This window comes from Mesoplodon densirostris, chromosome 13 (genome assembly GCF_025265405.1).
Source record: "Mesoplodon densirostris isolate mMesDen1 chromosome 13, mMesDen1 primary haplotype, whole genome shotgun sequence".
NCBI classification, from domain to species: Eukaryota; Metazoa; Chordata; class Mammalia; order Artiodactyla; family Ziphiidae; genus Mesoplodon; species Mesoplodon densirostris.
This window is the reverse complement of record NC_082673.1, coordinates 74,286,970-74,306,045: the sequence shown is the minus strand read 5'-3', so window position 1 is coordinate 74,306,045 and position 19,076 is coordinate 74,286,970. Positions and strand designations below refer to the sequence as shown.

General features: G+C 35.4%; 1 protein-coding gene across 3 annotated transcripts in view; it reads left to right on the top strand.

Moving 5' to 3' along the window:
- TAF2 (TATA-box binding protein associated factor 2) overlaps nucleotides 1–18,725 on the top strand; it is an 83,141-nt gene extending 64,416 nt beyond the window's left edge. For 2 of the 3 annotated variants that reach the window (XM_060115984.1, XM_060115985.1), the window contains 5 exons: nucleotides 1,248–1,477; nucleotides 2,799–2,954; nucleotides 3,443–3,548; nucleotides 6,203–6,325; nucleotides 17,313–18,725. In XM_060115984.1, coding sequence (XP_059971967.1) covers nucleotides 1,248–1,477; nucleotides 2,799–2,954; nucleotides 3,443–3,548; nucleotides 6,203–6,325; nucleotides 17,313–17,575 — 878 coding nt within the window. In that variant the 3' untranslated portion in view covers nucleotides 17,576–18,725. The remainder of the gene's footprint in view (nucleotides 1–1,247; nucleotides 1,478–2,798; nucleotides 2,955–3,442; nucleotides 3,549–6,202; nucleotides 6,326–17,312) is intronic. The other variant, XM_060115986.1, reaches the window with a different exon arrangement.
- The last annotated feature ends 351 nt before the right edge of the window (nucleotides 18,726–19,076 follow it).

Here is a 19,076-nt window from a genome sequence, read left to right as displayed (position 1 = left end):
TCAGAGTAAATCTTATCAAAATCGTACTTGATTACGATGTATTTACCTATTTTAATATTTGTTGTTGAAAACCACAAAGCTTAATATTTATGCTGTCTAAAGTTTGCTGTAGCAACTTCTTTCCTTTTTGTTTCTCCTTTTTAAAACATTATGGTACCCGTTTGAAACCACATTTCTTGGCCAAAATTAAGTATTTATATGGTTTATTTTTCTTATCCAGAAGAATATTTCTTATTCTCACATGTTTTAAATTCTCTAGGTCATTTTAGATTCTGCCTAGAAACCATAGAAATTATCTAAACCTAGATGATAATTTCACCTTGACAGTTCTATTTGGTGGCAGTATCTACCTGGAGTGTTCCACTGGGGAAAAGAAGGCAAGTGAGGAAGAGTTCAGATGTCACTGTGCTCTGGTCTTGTATTGCTATAGGGTAAGGTATAATCTGAGACCAAAACCCTTATTTTGGAGATGAAGACACTGAGACTCATCAGAGAAATTGGAAAGTGTCTCTACTTTAAACGGAATTTCTACAGATGCAGTTTTCTTCTGGTCAATACATGTTTTATAACCTGTTGCCATCTCTGGGGTTTGCTTATTTTTGTTTTTTTTAAATAAATACCTACTAGAACAACACAAATATGAAGGTGTTTAGCAAAATAGTTTCCTTCTCTAAAATAAGTCAAAGTTTAGAATTGTGTTATTTCAAATAGTTGTAGAGTTTCTTACTGTATTTAAAACCTGAAAGTAATAAATTTGAGGGTTAGGAGAATTTGTTTCCAGTGGTAGGGTTCATGAAGGCTCTTGGTGTGCCGTCTTCCTAACAAGCTATGAAAGAAGAAAATCAGATAAGATAAACAGAGAATGAATGAATGTGGAGCAGTTACCAAGGAGGAGGAACTAAAAGGAGGATTTAGAGCCAGAAAAAACACTGTTTTGGGAATATTGGATTTATACTAGGTGTCTAATTTTTATTTTGCAGGAAGAATGAAAGAATAAAATTTTTCCAGTTGTAACATTCATGATTTCATTTGAACATTTACTGTTTCTGTAACAGTTGTAGGTTCCTGTGTTATAAGAAGCGTCTTTAGAGTGGAGGGTTTGCCATCGGGGCCTAGGTCAATAGGTGGCTCCTTTAGGTATCGTAACCCTCTCATCCCTTCCCTCTGTACAGGTTCTGGAGCATTTGAAAAATGTATGGATAAACGTGTATGTTGACTTTTTATTATTACTGTTATTTACTTCCTAGGTACTTCACATGACTGGCGGTTACGGTGTGGTGCTGTGGACTTGTACTTCACACTTTTTGGCCTCAGTAGACCTTCCTGCTTACCCTTGCCAGAACTTGGCTTGGTCCTTAATCTGAAAGAGAAAAAAGCTGTCTTGAATCCAACCATAATTCCAGAGGCCATAGCAGGCAACCAAGAAGCTGCGGTTAATCCAAGTAGTCACACACAGCTAGTTGGATTTCAGAACCCTGTAAGAATTACATGTGTTATAGAAGGTGTAGTTTTATTATGTAGAGCTCTGAAGAAGAGAATTGTTTCTTTTGAACTGGTGAATTTTAAAGCCACTAACAGCTGCTTGTGCCATTTAGAAAACTGCTAGCTGACATTAGTTTAGCACTTTACAATTTATAAAGTGCTACGGACAACTATTGATACAGAGCTGCACATAACAAATGATGTGCTGCTAGTCCATTTACTCCTTTGTTTGTGATGACAATGATTTTTTTGTACTTGAGCATAGAATTTCTACTTTGAGTAGTAGAATGCTGAAATGAATATTTAGCCTATTACATGTTAACCTATCTTGTCCATATATTGTAATGGCAAGCTGTTTGAACACAGGGCCTTGACTTTTTTTTTTTTTTTTGCTACTTTGCATAATAGCACAATTCTAAACATATGAAGGGTGCCTGGAAAATGCTTATTGAATCAAATAAATAACAATGAATGGTCAGCTAAAAGCATCATCTGCTGATTTTGGGAGGAGAGTATGCATTATATTTTTTAATTTACATATATGTGTATGTGTGCTTTTAGAAAAGCTTTTATTTCCAACTATGCATTATGAAATTACCAAACTTTTTGTAGAAAGACCTTTAGGGTCATATCAGTTATTTTACTGTAATTTAAAGAAAGTTTTCCAGAACTGATTTTCTTATTGATGACAAAACGTCCCCAGTACTTGAAGCTTCATTTTTCACCAATATTTAGACCAGATTACTTGCCTGGCAATTCCCTACTGGTGTTTTGACACTTTAAAACTCAAATTTCTCTTTATGCTAGTTAGTAATAGTCATTTAAAAGTACTTATCCACCTAGATTTTCTGAAATATAACCATACTTATTTGTTATAAATTTAAAATGTATCCTAGAGTTTGGGTTATGAAGAACTAAGACACATCTTTTAATAGGAAAAAAAAAGAGTCTCATTAAAGAGCTCTTTTATATCTGAATATTTAGAAACCAGTGGAAATGAATATGTTTATAATTCTTGCCCATGTATATTAAATTATCCACTTTCATACTTGGAGTCTTCAGGATAAGAGAAGAAAATGACACCAAAAGATATATGCTTTGGGGAAAGCTTTAAAAGTTCACTTTACTATCTCCCTTCTCCCCCCAAAAAAGACCAGCAGATAGGAAAAGGTGAGATTTATTTTAAGCCCATTGCTGATAACTTTTAGGCACTGGGCATGCTCTAATCTGCATGGTTGCTATAGGTATTAGTTTTCAGCTATAACATGAGCTACTTGTCTTCAGAAATCTAATTTTGATCTTGAATATTGCCACAGGAAGATGATCACCTTGCCAAGGAAGCATCATGTAATATATCAGCTCATCAGCAGGGAGTGAAGAGGAAGGCTGATACACCACTGGGGTCCCCACTAGAACCTGGTCAAATACTGGAGAAGAATGAGGATAGCAGTAAAGTCAAACTCAAAATCAGAGTAAGAAATACAGGTTAAACCTGTATTAACAGTGTAGGATATTCACCTTCTTGTAAATCTTTTTGAATACTTGCAATGGTTTTTCCTTAGCAGGAACAGTTGGGACAGACTGAACCATAAAAGAACCCAAATGTCCATCTAAGACATTCCAACTGATTGTTAAACTTCTATTATCACATACTTCTCTGTTTGGAGGAGGAACTGTGTGTGCACAATCTACCACAGCTCACTATTTCTTCCCACAACATAGGAACAGATTTTAGTTGCTATTATATTTCCTGTAATTTCCAATCAGCTTCTTTTGGAGGCTGAACCAAATAATCTTTTCTTTCTCTTAATACTTTTTGAGAAAAAGACTACTTTTCCTTTTAAGATTTTTTGGGGGTATATCCTGTGGCCTTTCTCCTACCTTTCTTAAGAGCAAAAATCCAAACATGAAGTGATATAATGGCTCTTTTGCTCCTTTGTTTTGTATGTGTGTGTTTTAGTTTTCAAGCTCTCAAGATGAGGAGGAGATTGATATGGATACTGTTCATGATAGCCAGGCGTTCATTTCCCATCATTTAAACATGCTTGAAAGGCCGTCAACTCCAGGTAAGATATATTGCATTCACTCGGGTTGATGGAGAAAGTTCACACGATATCACTATTTTAAGGTGTGTTGCTTTATTTTGAAGAGAACAACTATAAAGTTTAGAAGTAGCCAGTATAAAATACTAGATTGTATCAGATTATAACACATATCAGCAAAGGAATAAAGTTTTTTAAAGTATTTCATTTGATTTTTACTTTATTATGGTCCTTTTTAAATATTCGGCTTACTTCTAGATTTGTTTTTTCAAAAATCCATTCATCAGATTCCTTCCAATAGCTTTCATTTCTTTTTTTTTTCAATCTTTATTGGAGTATAATTGCTTTACAATGGTGTCTTAGTTTCTGCTTTATAACAAAGTGAATCAGTTGTATATATACATATGTTCCCATATCTCTTCCCTCTTGCGTCTCCCTCCCTCCTACCCTCCCTATCCCACCCCTCTAGGTGGTCACAAAGCACGGAGCTGATCTCCCTGTGCTATGCGGCTGCTTTCCACTAGCTATCTATTTTACATTTGGTAGTGTATGTATATATGTCCATGCTTTCATTTCTTTTTTTGTTTTGTTTTTTGTAGTAGGCTTAACCTCAAAATAAAATACTAGATTTGTTTTTTTATAAATAATGTAACCATAATTATATACAAAACTTCTTGACTACAGTAAATGCAGCCTGTAACACAACTACTTCCTCTTCTTGACTGCCTGTTCCACATAATATTACATCATATCATAGATTTTTGCACGCATCTCTCAAACAACATAATCTTTTCTTTTGAAAATGTTACCTGAGGCAGTATTGAGTTGATACACTTGAATTTACCTTATTATTTCCCTGTGGGCAGGCATTTGTTTCTGATTTTAATTTTTTGCAAATAATTCTCTCTGAATATCTTAATACAAAAGCTTTTGGTTTTGTCAAATTATGCTCTTAGGATAAATTCCCCAAAATATATTTTTGGTGATTTTTTAGCTTTATTGTAAGATACTTATCTTTAGAAGATTTTCATAGCTCTTGATATTATTGCCATAATGCCCTTTGAAGAGATTATACCTAGTTCATGTCATCAGCATTTTTAAATTTTCAGGAATAAAGCTTTGATGTAACTTGCATGTAAGTTGTGAAATACAGTAATAAAACAAATATCAGTGAACCTGCCACCCACCTTAACATGTATATTATACTCCATGCCATGGCCATTTCCTTTATGCTTCTTCCCTGATTCTGTTCACCTGTCTTTGCATTACAAGTAAATAAATACTGTCTTGAGTTTTTTTTTTCTTTTTCTTAATCATTCTGTTGCTTTTCTTTACAGTATACCACATATATATATGATCTATATGTTTACTTGCCCTTAGTTTTTGAATTATATGAAAATGGTATGATACTCAGTATGACTTGGTCTTCTTCACTCAACCTTTTGCTGCCAAAATTCATCCATCTTGATCCATAGGTGTAATTCATTAATATTTATCATTTTTGTATCTCATGGTACTATTTTATTGTCAATATAATAACTTAAAAGATATTTATTAACTATAAAATGATCATTAAGTTTATAATGCATTTCTTTTATTATGAATATGACTATTTTTCTTTTTTGTGGAGGATGTCCTGTTCCTGTTTCTTTTTACTGGAAAATCCTATTTATACTTCATGCAGCTTGTGGTTATCTTTTATGATCTTTATATTTGAATGAAGTGTTTTTTTTTTTTTTTTAACATGCTATATTTGTGCAAGTCTCCCTTACCTACCTTGGACTGCTTTTTGTTTGTTTGGCTTTTTGTTTAATTTTATTTGTGAGACCTAAAGTACTTTTTACTATCTAGTAATCTAGGATGAGCTAGTAGAATTTGAAAACTGGCATCAGGTAGAATATGAACCTAATTATCTTTGAAAACTGACAGGTCATGAATTCTTTGGCTTTTATAATTGTAAGAGATCTTAACAGTTATTTATCTATTCTGTCAATTTTACAGACAAGGAAATTTAAGCAGAGAGATATTAAATGACTTACCCTAAATGACACACCCAAGTAATAGCCAACTCAGTGCTAGACCCAAATCCTTGAACTTTTCATGTGACAAATGAAATTGAGGCACAAAAAAATAAATGTCTTACCTGGACTGTAAATCTAATTTGTGGATAGTTTGGAATTAGAACTTGGGTCTCCTGATAACTACAGTGCTGTTCATGTTATACCATTAAAACGTTCCTGTTTTAAATATCTTCTGTAATTCCTAAATTATTTTGATCTATTTGTTGAGTAAATATTATAATACAATTTATTAATAAGTTTGGGGGGGAGCAGGCATGCTTTACGATATGCAAAGTTCCACATAAATAATAAAAAACATGACATGGTTCTGCCCCAGAATGTAGACTTCAATTTATATGTTCAGCAGTCCAGTCAGGTATACTGTCTTTCTTGAATGTGTGTTTTTCTCAGACTTAAGTATATTGGAACCATGACAAAGAAGTAAATCAAATGGGGGATCTTCAGTACTTTTAAAAAGTAGTATACTTTTTATTATTGGAATTTTACTGTTGAACTGATTCTGACTTTAAGGTTAACTTATAAAAACCTTCAGACTGTTTTCTTCTTTTGGGAAACAAAGAAATAAATCCCTGTTTTCTCTCTTCTTTGGCATTTTAGGGCTCTCTAAATATCGGCCAGCCAGCTCCAGATCTGTTTTAATCCCCCAGCACTCATCAGGTTCCGATGGCACACCCACCACAAAACCCCAGTGGAATATGGAACTTGCACGAAAGGGAACAGGTGAAATTATTATTATCATTGCTGTTGTTATTTTGCTCAACAACGAATCTATTAACTTCATAAAGTTTCTTTATCAACTTAAAGAATACATTAAAAACGACAGATCTCAGGACTTGCTTTTCTTGTAACACATTGACTCTATATTATCTGACATAAAGACTTTTTTTCAAATGTAAGCTACATATATTATTATTTTTATGGAAGTATAGTTGATTTACAATGTGTTAGTTTTAGATATACAACACAGTGATTCAGTTATACATATGTATATATATATTCTTTTTCAGATTCTTTTCCCTTATAGGTTATTACAAAATATTGAGTATAGTTCCCTGTGCTATACAGTAGGTCCTTGCCGGTTATCTATTTTATATATAATAGTGTGTATATGTTAATCCCAAACTCCTAATTTATGCCTTCCCCCCTTTTCCCCTTTGGTAACTGTAAGTTTGTTTTCTTTGTGGGCCTATTTCTGTTTTGTAAGTAAGTTAATTTTTTTTTTTTTTTTTAGATTCCACATTTAAACAAATATCATATGATATTTGTCTTTCTCTTTCTGGCCTACTTCACTTAGTATGATAATCTTTAGGTCCATCCATGTTGCTGCAAATGGCATCATTTCATTCTTTTTCATGGCTGAATATATACAGTATTCCACTGTACAGATACACCACACCTTCTTTATCCATTCGTCTGTCGCTGGTCATTTAGGTTGCTTCCATGTCTTGGCTGTTGTATTTAAATAGTGCCACTATGAACATTGGAGTGCATATATCTTTTCGAATTATGTTTTTCTCCGGATATATGCCCAGGAGTGGGATGGCTGGATCATATGGTAACTCGATATTTTTAGTTTTCTGAGGAATGTTCATACTGTACTCCTTAGTGGCTGCACCAGTTTACATTCTTATCAGCAGTGTAGGAGGGTTCCTTTTTCTCCACACCCTCCAGCATTTATTATTTTGTAGACTTTTTGATGATGGCCATTCTGACTGGAGTGAGGTGATACCTCATTGTAGTTTTGATTTATATTTCTCTAATAATTAGTGATGTTGAGCATCTTTTCATGTGCCTGTTGGCCATCTGTATGTTTCTTTGGGGAAGTGTCTATTTAGATCTTCTGCCCATTTTTTGATTGGGTTGTTTACTTTTTTGATATTGAGCTGTATGAGCTGTTTGTGTATTTTGGAAATTAATCCCTTGTCAGTCTCATAGTTTGCAAATATTTTCTCCCATTCTGTAGGTTGTCTTTTCATTTTGTTTATGGTTTCCTTTGCTGTGCAAAAGCTTTTAAGTTTCATTAGGTCTCATTTGTTTATTTTTGTTTTTATTTCCATTACTCTAGGAGATGGATCCAAAAAGATATTGCTACGATTTATGTCAAAGAGTGTTCTGCCTATGTTTTCTTCTAGGAGTTTTATAGTATCCAGTCTTACATTTAGGTCTTTAATCCATTTTGAGTTTATTTTTGTATATGGTGTTAGAGAATGTTCTGTTTTCATTCTTTTACATGTAGCTGTCCAGTTTTTCCAGCACCACTTATTGAAGAGACTGTCTTTTCTCCATTGTGTATTCTTTCCTCCTTTGTCATAGATTAATTGACCATAGGTGCATGAGTTTGTTTCTGGGCTTTCTATCCTGTTCCATTGGTCTGTGTTTCTGTTTTTGTGCTAGTACCATACTGTTTGGATGACTATAGCTTTGAAGTGTGGCCCGAAGTCACAGAGCCCGATTCCTCCAGCTTCGTTTTTCTTTCTTAATATTGCTTTGGCTTAAAGACTTTTAAATTAGGCTTTTTGCTATTTCAAAAGTAATATACTCCTATTGTATAAAACTTTGAAATAACAGAAAAGTAGAAAGGAGGGAAAAAAAGCATCCCCTATTAATGCCATTTAAAGATACCCATTATATTAACATTTTGATCTTTCCTTGCAGTGCTTTTTCTAAGAATACTCTAATATGAAAAATGTCAGCCTCAGTAGCAGGTGTGAAATCTATACCTTCATACTTTTATAAAATATAAAAATCAACTACTTACTTCCCTCTCAGCCTCCCCCTGACAGGTTTACAATTGGTCATTCATGATCAATCATGAAGATTTGATGCTATATATACCTAGAAGACTAACATATTTTGTCTTTTAAATTTACTTCATACTAATTGGGCTTAAGTTTATGAAAGATAATTCAGTTCAGATGTGACTATTACCTATTTTACTTTTTTACATTGTCTTCTACTTACCCTGTTCTTTTGCTTAGAAGATTATAATCCAAATAAAGAGTAAACTTGTGATGCTGATGAACAAAGATTCAGTCTTCAAGTTTTGGAGGGACAGGGAGTGAAAAACAAGATACATAAGCAAAATCATTTTTAAAGAATACTTCTTCCAGAAGTCATTAGTCAGGCTTTAAAATTCCAACTGATGGATTTTGTTTATATAAACCATGTTTTTATCATATAAACAAAAGAGTAACTGTTTAATGATTTGAGGAGCTTAGGGATCAGCTGTGATTAGTAGGAAACTTTGAACAAAAGCAACACCTCAAAATATTTTGGTATTGAGACCCCAGACTGTTGGTTGCTTGTATCTCTTTGTGTGCTTCATGCATTTATTATAACAGATTCTCACAAAATATATTTCAGAAAGAAGTCAGCTGGAGACTTTAGCACTTAACTTTACTAAGTGAATTTTGACATTTCTAGGCCCTTGCCGATTTTGTATTCTCTGTTTTTGTTTTGGGATTTGGTGTAAATTTGCTTTATTATCATTATACTTATTAAAACTTTTTCAGACATGAAAAGTTTTCTACATGTTTTAAAATTATAAAGCATAGGGCATTTCAAACCTCTTGATATAGTTTGAGAGTGATGCTTCTGCCTATCTTCCATGCCTTTAAAAAACAGTAAATTCTGTCTAAATTCCAGCAGTCAGATAAATTCTTGTTCCAGTAAAAATTCTGAGTATGTTTGTTTAGTTTATCCTAGTGATGTGGCACGCTAACATATGTATAGAAGCAAATCTTAACACCTTTTTTTGCCCACCAGTGTGCCTTTGTTTCATATTGCTTTAAAAATTACATTTTTACTTTTTTTGGAATCTCTTTACAATCTTATAGTTCTCATGGCATCATATGGGAAGACTGGAGAGGAGATAAAGGGGTAGTGGTAGGGAATAGGAAAACATTAACATTTTAGCTTTGGTTGCTTCAGTGTAGGGCCCTTTTATGTCACGAAGTAAATTGTATACCAGTATATTATATAGACTGATCTGTAAAACTTAATTTTGAATATATTCTTTAATGTGCCTTTGTAATTTCCTTTAAATGTAATTATGCTGTCCAGTACCCCATGACCACTGAGCTCGTCTTAAAATTCAACAGTGTCATTATTAGAATTTAGAAAACATTCATTTTACCAATGGTAGTGTTCCAAAAGTTTATTTATACATGTATTTATTTTGGAATTCTAAAAACAGTTTTCCCATAGACATATTGTTATATTTGATACATAGCTTTCCCAAACTAGCCAACAAAAACCCTTTTTAATTTATACTATACTGAAGAATAGAAGTATCAAACTGAACCACTGTGTGTAACAGTATTTCTAAGAGAAAGGGCACTAAGAGCTCTATATTTTGGCATGTTGGAAGCACAACTTTAACCTAACCCAGGTAAAGTTGGCAGTAAAACAGGAACAGAAGCTGGGATCTCCTACTGTGGTAGCTACCTTGGCCTGGGGTTGAGAGTTGGGGGTTCTGGAGAAGAGGCATAGAATAGTGGTAAGGGAAGCTGTGATCTCTCTTAAATCTCTAGGGATTCTAGATTGACGTTAACAGGTGGGTTTGAGGGGCCTTATTGAAGCTTATCCAACTGAGGCATCTTTTATTTGGCTATAGAATTCTTACAAAAATTTTTGAAGTAGTTGACTAAAAATGAAGAGACTGCAAATAAAGATTTGGATTTTCAGCTTCTCTTGAAAAAGAGTTAATGAGAGGCCTTCTTAGGCAGGGATGTGCTTTCCGTTCCATTGATTGCTTCTGTGTGTGCACCCGGTAGTCTGCTTACTCATTTATGCTGTCTCCTTAGGTTCAAGGCTTTTGAGTTTGAGACCCCTGGTGTTTTTTTCATGTGCTGAGATGAAGTCCAAGATGGCTCCCTCAGAGCCAGTATGCCAGATGGCAGTTGAGAACTGGAATGTGTTGTAGACGTCATCTGGGAGGGGTGGACACTGTTAAGTAGAGGATAGGTCCTGGTTTACTTTCTAACACTCCACCAGTTTTCTCTCTCCTTGCATATGATAGTGAGAGGCATATTTTAGGGTAGGGATGATATGTGTTTGGTAGGTTAAGCCATTTGGGGTAAGAAAGGAGAAGTGGCAGGGATGTTTTCCTTCATTGCTTAACTTTCTCCTTCTCCTGAGTTAAGGAAGGGAATCCGGAGAAAGGGCTGCGTGGGTCGCATGGTGTGATGGGTTGAGCATACCACGTCCTCTCTTCTCCCACCGCTGCAGCGCCTGAGGCCGCTGGTCTGTCTCCCAGGTTGCTGCAGGGATTGCGGTGATGAGAGGAGGGGAGGAGTGGCAGGAACAGGAGCGGAGGGAAGTCCCTGGTGGTTTCTGTGGGGAAGAAAAGAAGAGTTGCTGCAGTTGCCTAGCCAGGGCTGCTGTACTATGTGACAAATTCTTGCCTAAGTCAGAAAAGCACTATTCTGGTATAGAAATCCATTAAAAAAAAAAAGCTAGAGTTCTTTCTTTTGAGTCTAATATGAAAAAGACTTTGATATTTTTCTTTAAATTATGATGATATAATTCTACACTTTATTTTTTTTTGATCTAAAGAAACTGAAGAACAGACTTCACACATTTCCTAATAGAAACTGCAGGTTTTGTGTTAAATTTAAACGTATACCTAGTGCGATAAATTTAATAGAATTAGCAGGTTACTCACTGTTATCAGCACTTTTTATCAGATGGGCCCGAAAGCTTCCACATTAGGTGTGTATTAAGTACCCCTTTCTGTTTGTTTTGCATTTGTTAAATTGACTGCAGCTAACCCTTATCCATAGTGAATTCAGTAGGTCTCTAGGAAAGATTTTATGTTAGATAGAACAACAAAACTGAACATCTGTTTTGTTCTTTCCTTATAACATGAAATAGGCAAATCATAATATTGTGAATTATTTTTATCTCCTTTTCTTGATATATCTCCTATCTGCAATAGAGACATATATTTTGGGTCACTAAAAGTGCTTTCATTAGTTTTATTTTTTATTTTTAAAAAAATTTTTGTTTTATATTGGAGTTTAGTTGATTTACGGTGTTGTGTTAGTTTCAGGTGTACAGCAAAGCGATTTAGTTATAAAAGGGCTTTCATTAGCTTTAAAATGAGTGGCACCTAACCTTGGGTGGGCCTCAAGTTCCCAGGCATCTTGTAAACCTCTAAAATGATATGTGGGATTATGCATTGTGTCACGGGGATGGTAATTATGCATTTTTCTCAGTAGAGATTCTATAGATGACCTCATTATGCTAGTGTGAAAGTAAGCTCGTATGTGTCCCAAATCTTTTTTTTTTTTTTTGCGGTACGCGGGCCTCTCACTGTTGTGGCCTCTCCCATTGCGGAGCACAGGCTCCAGACGCGCAGGCTCAGCAGCCATGGCTCACGGGCCCAGCCGCTCCGCGGCACGTGGAACCTTGCCGGACCGGGGCACGAACCCGTGTCCCCTGCATCGGCAGGCGGACTCTCAACCACTGCGCCACCAGGGAAGCCCCCAAATCTTATTGTTATACAGGTCCACATGAGAGAGAAATTGTACTTTCTTATTGCCTTGAATTAGACCTGGTAAAAATTATTCAGGAAAGAAATTAAACATATATTGTCTATAATAAATGAAAATTTATGAGCTAAAGGTTAGTGGTGATGCTAGGGTAACATTAGGTTTTATTAGATGTTCTGTTGTTACAAACACTATTCTAATGAATAGTTTTGTATATATTTCTTTGCACTTATGCATGAACACGTTTGTGGGATATGTTTCTAGAAATGAACTTTCTAATTTAAAAAGTATGAGCAGGGCCTCCCTGGTGGCGCAAGTGGTTGAGAGTCCGCCTGCCGATGCAGGGGATACGGGTTCGTGCCCCGGTCTGGGAGGATCCCATATGCCGCGGAGCGGCTGGGCCCGTGAGCCATGGCCGCTGAGCCTGCGCGTCCGGAGCCTGTGCTCCGCAACGGGGGAGGCCACAACAGTGAGAGGCCCGCATACCGCAAAAAAAAAAAAAAATAAAAAAAAATAAAAAGTATGAGCATTTAACATTTTCACGGATAGTGCCAATTTGCCTTAACTTCTCTTTTTTAAAAAACATTTTTATTATAGAAAACTGTGAAGTAGTCAGACTAGTATAATGAACCCCCATGTATCCATTACTCAGATGCAGAAATGATCAGTCAGCTAGCTCATGGTCAGCCTTGTTTTTTATCTATACCCTTTCCCATTTCCACCTTTCTGAATTATTTTGAAACAAATCCTACATATCATTTTATGCATCGGTAATTTTGTGTGTATCTCTAAAAGATAAGGACTTTAAAAAGTCATAACCACAATAATATTCTTGTACTTTAAAAAACAAATGGTTTTTTCATATCATTAAATATACAGTCACTGTTTACATTTCAGTTGAATCATAAATGCCATTATTTTTATTTTAATTTTTAACAATTTATTTGTTTGAATCACTGTCCACATAGGGTCTACACATTGCAGTTGGCTGATATATCCTTTACATCTTTTAAAATTAAAAGTTTCCAGTCCATTCTTTTTTCTCCCTTACAATGTTATAAACTCCAGGGTTTTGATCTGTAGTTTTCAAGTCTGTATTTTGTTAATTGTATACCTGTGGTGTAATTAACATGTTAGAGTCCTCTGTATTTCCTTTAAATTTGTAATTATATCTAAAAACTTAATTGGATTCAGAGTTATAGATGGTAGTGTGTTCTTCCATCTGGAAGCATACAATGTCCGGTTGACTTTTTTATGAGCTTAGCCACTAAGGTGTTCAAGGCCTGGATCCATTAATTCATTAAGGGTTACAAGACGGTGATATTCTAATTCATCTTTCTGTTTTTATTTATAAGCTGATTATTTATATAAAGCTAACTTCCCCCTCACCTGCTGTTAGCCATTGGTATAGGTCATATAGCAAAAGAAAGATAAAGACTTGATTCTCTCTATGTATTTAATAATTTTCAAAATAATAAGTTGGCTAGCATCCTCCAATGGTGATCAATTCGTTCTAGTCCATTACAGTTATTGTCTTTATCAATATTCAGATTTTCCCAGCTTCGATTGGTGAGAACTCTTGACTCTTGAGTTCTTGAGAAGGCTTTAAACTTCCTTTCTGCTATTATACCAGATGTTTCAGGCTCATCTTGTAAATATTCTAGCCAGACCTGGAATCAGCCATTTGTCCTAGGAGTCCTGGTTTCTAACACCTTTATCCTTGGATCTAGCTAATCCATTGTGTTCTTAATAGACTTCATACAAATCAAGAGAAATGCAAGAATTCTAATCAGTATATCTTGGATGCAAAGTGTAAGACCGCTAGACAAGAGATTGAATTTACTTTTGAAGTGGCTATTAGTATTCCTTGGAAAAGAGTACACTCAGTTGTATACTTGGCAGTTGCCTCTACTGGGAAGTACAGTTTCTAGTATAATCGTTGGCTTTTCTGCAATCCAAGTAGAGGTGTTTAGGATTAGATGATGCAACTTCTCTCAGTGCAGAAAAGGACCTCAGACTCCCAATAGTGCAGACAGCCAATTGGAAAGCTGCAAAGTCTGTTGATGTAGACTGACTAAATAATGAGATAGGAGTTAAAGGAATTTGTTTATGAAGCTCTATTACTTCTCCTTGTCACTTGGCTATACTCTGTTAGGGACCTATATTCCCATATTTATAGAATCGAGAATATATATAGTTCATTTAAAATATAAATTAAAATTATATAGTGGCATATTTAACTATAAGTCAGATATCTCTCAAATTTTTTCTTTTTCTGAAGACTATCTGGGCACCAATTGTTGCAAAAGATACAGAGTCCCCAAACTAGCGTATATATATAAAATCTCTCTCTTTTTTTTTTTTACATTACTGTTAGTGTTAGCTTTATCAAAAAATCATGAATATAAAAAATGTAATTTTGCAGTAGTAAAATGTGAATAATTCTTGCGAACAGGAACTTTAACACATTAGCTTGTTCTAAAATATTGGAATAGTGCCTGACACAAAGAAGGTACAGTAGTCCATACCAGTTTAATGAATGGTCTATAATAGTTTCTGTACTTTATTCCTCTCTCTTCAAAATCAGTGACCTTCAAAATGCATAAGTTCACCTGACATCCTATTTAAAAAGAAACACAACAGTTGCATAATTCTGTTTTATTCATTCATTCATTTAGCAAGTTTTGGGGAGGTGGAGGTATGAGGATGCTAGATGCTGTGCAATACACTGGGATACAAAGATGATGCCCTATCCTTAAGGAGCTATGAGTCTAATGAAAGAGACCCCAAGATAAAAAGATGTGCGACAGTGTGCACTATGCCACGTGCAGATGAGCAGAGTGGCTGCAGGCACAGACTCTGGAGTCCAGGCTCTTTGGTTTCGTAGCTCAGATTTGCCAGTACCACATTGGTCAAGTCACTTAATTTCTCTGTGTCTTAATTTCCTCGTCTGTATTATGTTGTGGGAACTAATTCTTTTTGGGCAGTTTGGGGAAAACTTCCCTCAAAACTGACATTTAAGCTGTTTTAAATTAATAAGAACCTAAAATGTTTTTTTTAATTTTCCTTTCTCCTCCTTTAGGTTACAGTTTAAACATAACTTCCCTGGAGAAGTTTGTCTTTGATTCCCCCTGCCCCACTAATTTAAGTCTCCTGTTGTGCTGCTGTTTCACTCTGTGTTTTGTCTTTTTATTAATCGGGAGTACTTATTCAATTTCCTTCTTCTTTGCTACTTTGTAAGCTCCAGGAGAACTGAGATCTGTCCAGTTTATCCCTGTTTTTCCAGTTCCCATGTAGTTCCTGGTATTAGTAAATGAATGTGCAAGTCAGACAAGAAATAAGGGAAGGACGTTCCAAGCATAGGAATAGCATTTACAAATACACAGAGTTACGAAAGGGCTAGTCTGGAATATATAGAAAGGAATAGTGGAAGATAAGATAAATTCAAGACAGAGTGTAAACTGTCCTTAAAATTAGTGGTGAAAGTGATTTTTAGAAAACTTCTATGGTGATGCTTGTTTTGGTAAAAACATGGCTTGGGGCCGGATTGGATCAAAGACAGCACTGAGAATTTACGTTTTAAAAAGGAAAAGAAACTACTGCATTAAAGTCCATTTTAGTGAAAAGCTTGGCTTTTTGACTACTCTGAATAAAAAATATATATTTTTTCAGAAGTTGCTGTACTGAAGTCTAAGGATTTTGTTCTGCCAGTAGAACTACCTGAGTTTTTAAACAAGTAATCATGATAGCTTTGTTTTTAGGAAGATAACTATGCAGCAGGGCCTCTGAACTTCAACACTGTTGACATTTTTGGCCATGAGAATTCTTTGCTCTAGGGGGCTGCCCTGTGTGTTGAATGTTTGGCAGCATCCCTAGCCTCTACCACAGTCACGCTAACACTTCCTCCCCCCATCCCACCCTAATCGTGACGACAAAAATGTCTCCAGACATTGTCAAACAACCCCTGGGGAGAAAAGTTGCCCCTGGTTGAGAACCGCTGCTGTGAAGCCATGTAAAGTGTCAATTCAAGTGTAAGACACTTCAGGCAAAGAAACCAGTTAATAGGAGACTAGTACTGTGATCCAAATGAGATGAGGTGGTCTGAATTAGTACAGTTGCAGGCAGGATAGAGAGGCAGATTAAAGAGATTGTAAGTAAAAATAAACAAGATTTGGTAAGCAGCTAGATCTGGAAGGGAGGGCACCTGAGGTGATTCTTAAGTTTTTTTCTTACTTGGCTGCATGTAAAGCAGTGCCATTAACCTAGAGTAATACAGAGAGAGAATTCTCTGGGTATGGCCCAAGAATTGTAGGGCATGGAGGAAGCAAGAAATTCCTGTACACTAGAGTCTGAGAACTACTCACTACTATAGATTCCTAGGCTGATAGAACATTGGAAATGGAAAGAACCTTCAAAGACATTTGATCCATTTCTAGGAGAGATAAGATACATGCTGAAGTTTTTGGTTTGCCATTGCATCTAAGTTATATTTATACTATACTGTAGTCTACTAAGTGTGCAATAGCGTTGTGTCTAAAAAAATGTACATACCGCAGTTAAAAAATGCTAACCATCATCTGAACCTTCAGCAAGTCATAATCTTTTTGCTGATGGAAGTATTTTGAAATATTGCAAAAATTACCAAAATGTGACAGAGTGACTAGAGGTGAGCAAATGCTGGTGGAAAATGGTTCCAATAGATTTGGTCGAGGCAGGGTTGCCACAAATCTTCATTTGTAAAAAGCGCAGTATCTGCAAAGTGCAATGAAACGAACTATGCCTGTAGTGCTAATCTCCCCCCCTACCCGAATACCATAGAGCAGAACTGTGGTTAAGGAGCTATGTTTTCATTGACCAATGTCGGTCTTAATCGGTAACACACACATCTAGTCGCTGTCACTTCATAGTACTTTAGAATATTGAATATTAATTTTTAGAAGATGGTTGGATAACACACTGGTATATATCATAATCTGTATAGACTACAAGGAATTGAAATAGTCACTTCCTGGTCACAATGCTGAAAACTTAACTTTGTGTAACTAATTGGATGTCTTACTTGGATACTTCTCCCATTCCTGATTTTTTCATGGAAGTGATGTAAACACTTGGGAATCCATTGTCTTCTCTATACTGTCACCAACTCCCTCTTACTTTCATTTCACTTTCCTTGTTATTAACAGGAATTCATTTGGGTGTTTTTAATCTTGAAGGTAAAGAACAATCACCTTTGGAGATGAGTATGCATCCAGTAGCAGCAGCTCCACTCTCAGTATTTACTAAAGAATCTACGTCCTCCAAACACAGCGACCACCATCACCACCATCACCATGAGCACAAGAAAAAGAAGAAGAAGCACAAACATAAGCATAAGCACAAGCATAAGCATGATAGTAAAGAAAAGGACAAGGAGCCTTTCACTTTTTCCAGCCCCGCCAGTGGCAGGTCTATTCGTTCTCCTTCTCTTTCAGACTGAGAAGGGGACAAAGGAGACCTTTTCCTCAGTGTTCAGAAGAATATATGTAACTAAAGCTTTGTCAGCTATAAAGAATGATAAAAGGAAAAAAAAAATAGTTGCCTCCCATAGAGATTCAAGTTCTAAACATTTGATTTACATTATTTATACAATTGAAATCTAATTAGGAAAATGTGTTTTATAGTTCTGAATAAACCATTTCATCCTGTTTCCTCCTTAAAATACACACACACACACACACACAAACAGAGCAAACCCTTTCCTAAGGCCCTCATATCCACTGGCAGTCCCCATTCACATCATGATCTCCATGTGTACTGTCAAAGTCAATTATGTTTTAAAGCCTTTGATGGATGTTATGGGGCAAAGTTATGTTTTAAACAGAAGCTACAGCCAAATCTGTGGTAAAACCACTGTTTCCAGTGAAATATTGTATAACACCATTTGGAACTACTGAAAGGGGCTTTTCTATAGGAATCTTCTCTATTGCATATTTTTTTGCATGTTAACCATAGAAACTAAGCATCAGAATTCATAAGCAAGAATACATGATGTTTTCTTTTGCCCTAAAATACTGAAATTTTCAGAAGCAGCTTTAAAAAGAAATTTGAATAATTTTTTGATAGCACATTTGGTGATTATGATGTTGGAATTTAACAGAACTATCAAATCCACAGTTCTCAAATCAAGATGTTTAAATTTTAAGTTCCTTTTTTCACTAAGTATGAGTGAATACATTCATATGTAGAATATGTTTGCCAAATGTGGACAATTTATATGCCCAATACATATTCTAAAGTTATTTCTCTAAGTATCGTACCTTAAAAAGTGTTTATATACTGTTTATTAACTTGGACATAGACAGTTTGGCTCTCCTGTGAGTATACCAGAAGCATTTAAAAACATACGAAATGTTTTGGTTTCATACTTCAATAGTTTGTATGTTTGTGTGTTTTTATTTTTATTTCTAAATTTGCCATGTGCTTTATTGTTTGTTTTAAAATGTTATTCATACCTGTTCTATTTTTATCATTTCCCTTATCATTAGAAAGTTGGACAAAATACTTCTTCCCAGAATAGATGTTTCAAAGGGATCCAGTAAAGTTGGACTTTTGAATATACTTGTTTAATAAATAACTTTTTAAATTGATCATTCTGCCTTTGTATTTTCTTATATCTTTTGTTGCCTTTCTCTTTGTGTGTGTATGTAATACACCTGTTCACAAAGTTTGATGAGAGCTTTGTGGATAAGCAGGATTTGAGCTGGCCCTGTTAGGAAGAGTGATTTCAGTAGGCAGATGGGGTAAAGTTCTCTCAGCAGAAGAGACAGTATTTTCAAAAGTATGGAGGAAAGCAAGGACATAGTCAGGAATTGTAAAGCAGTGCAGTTGGCCGAGAGTGTAAGTGCAAAGGGTGTGTGATCAGACGTTGAAGAGCCTAAATGGCAGTTATTTAAATATTCCCATTAACTGAGTGTTGGCCAACTGAAATTATTTCTGGA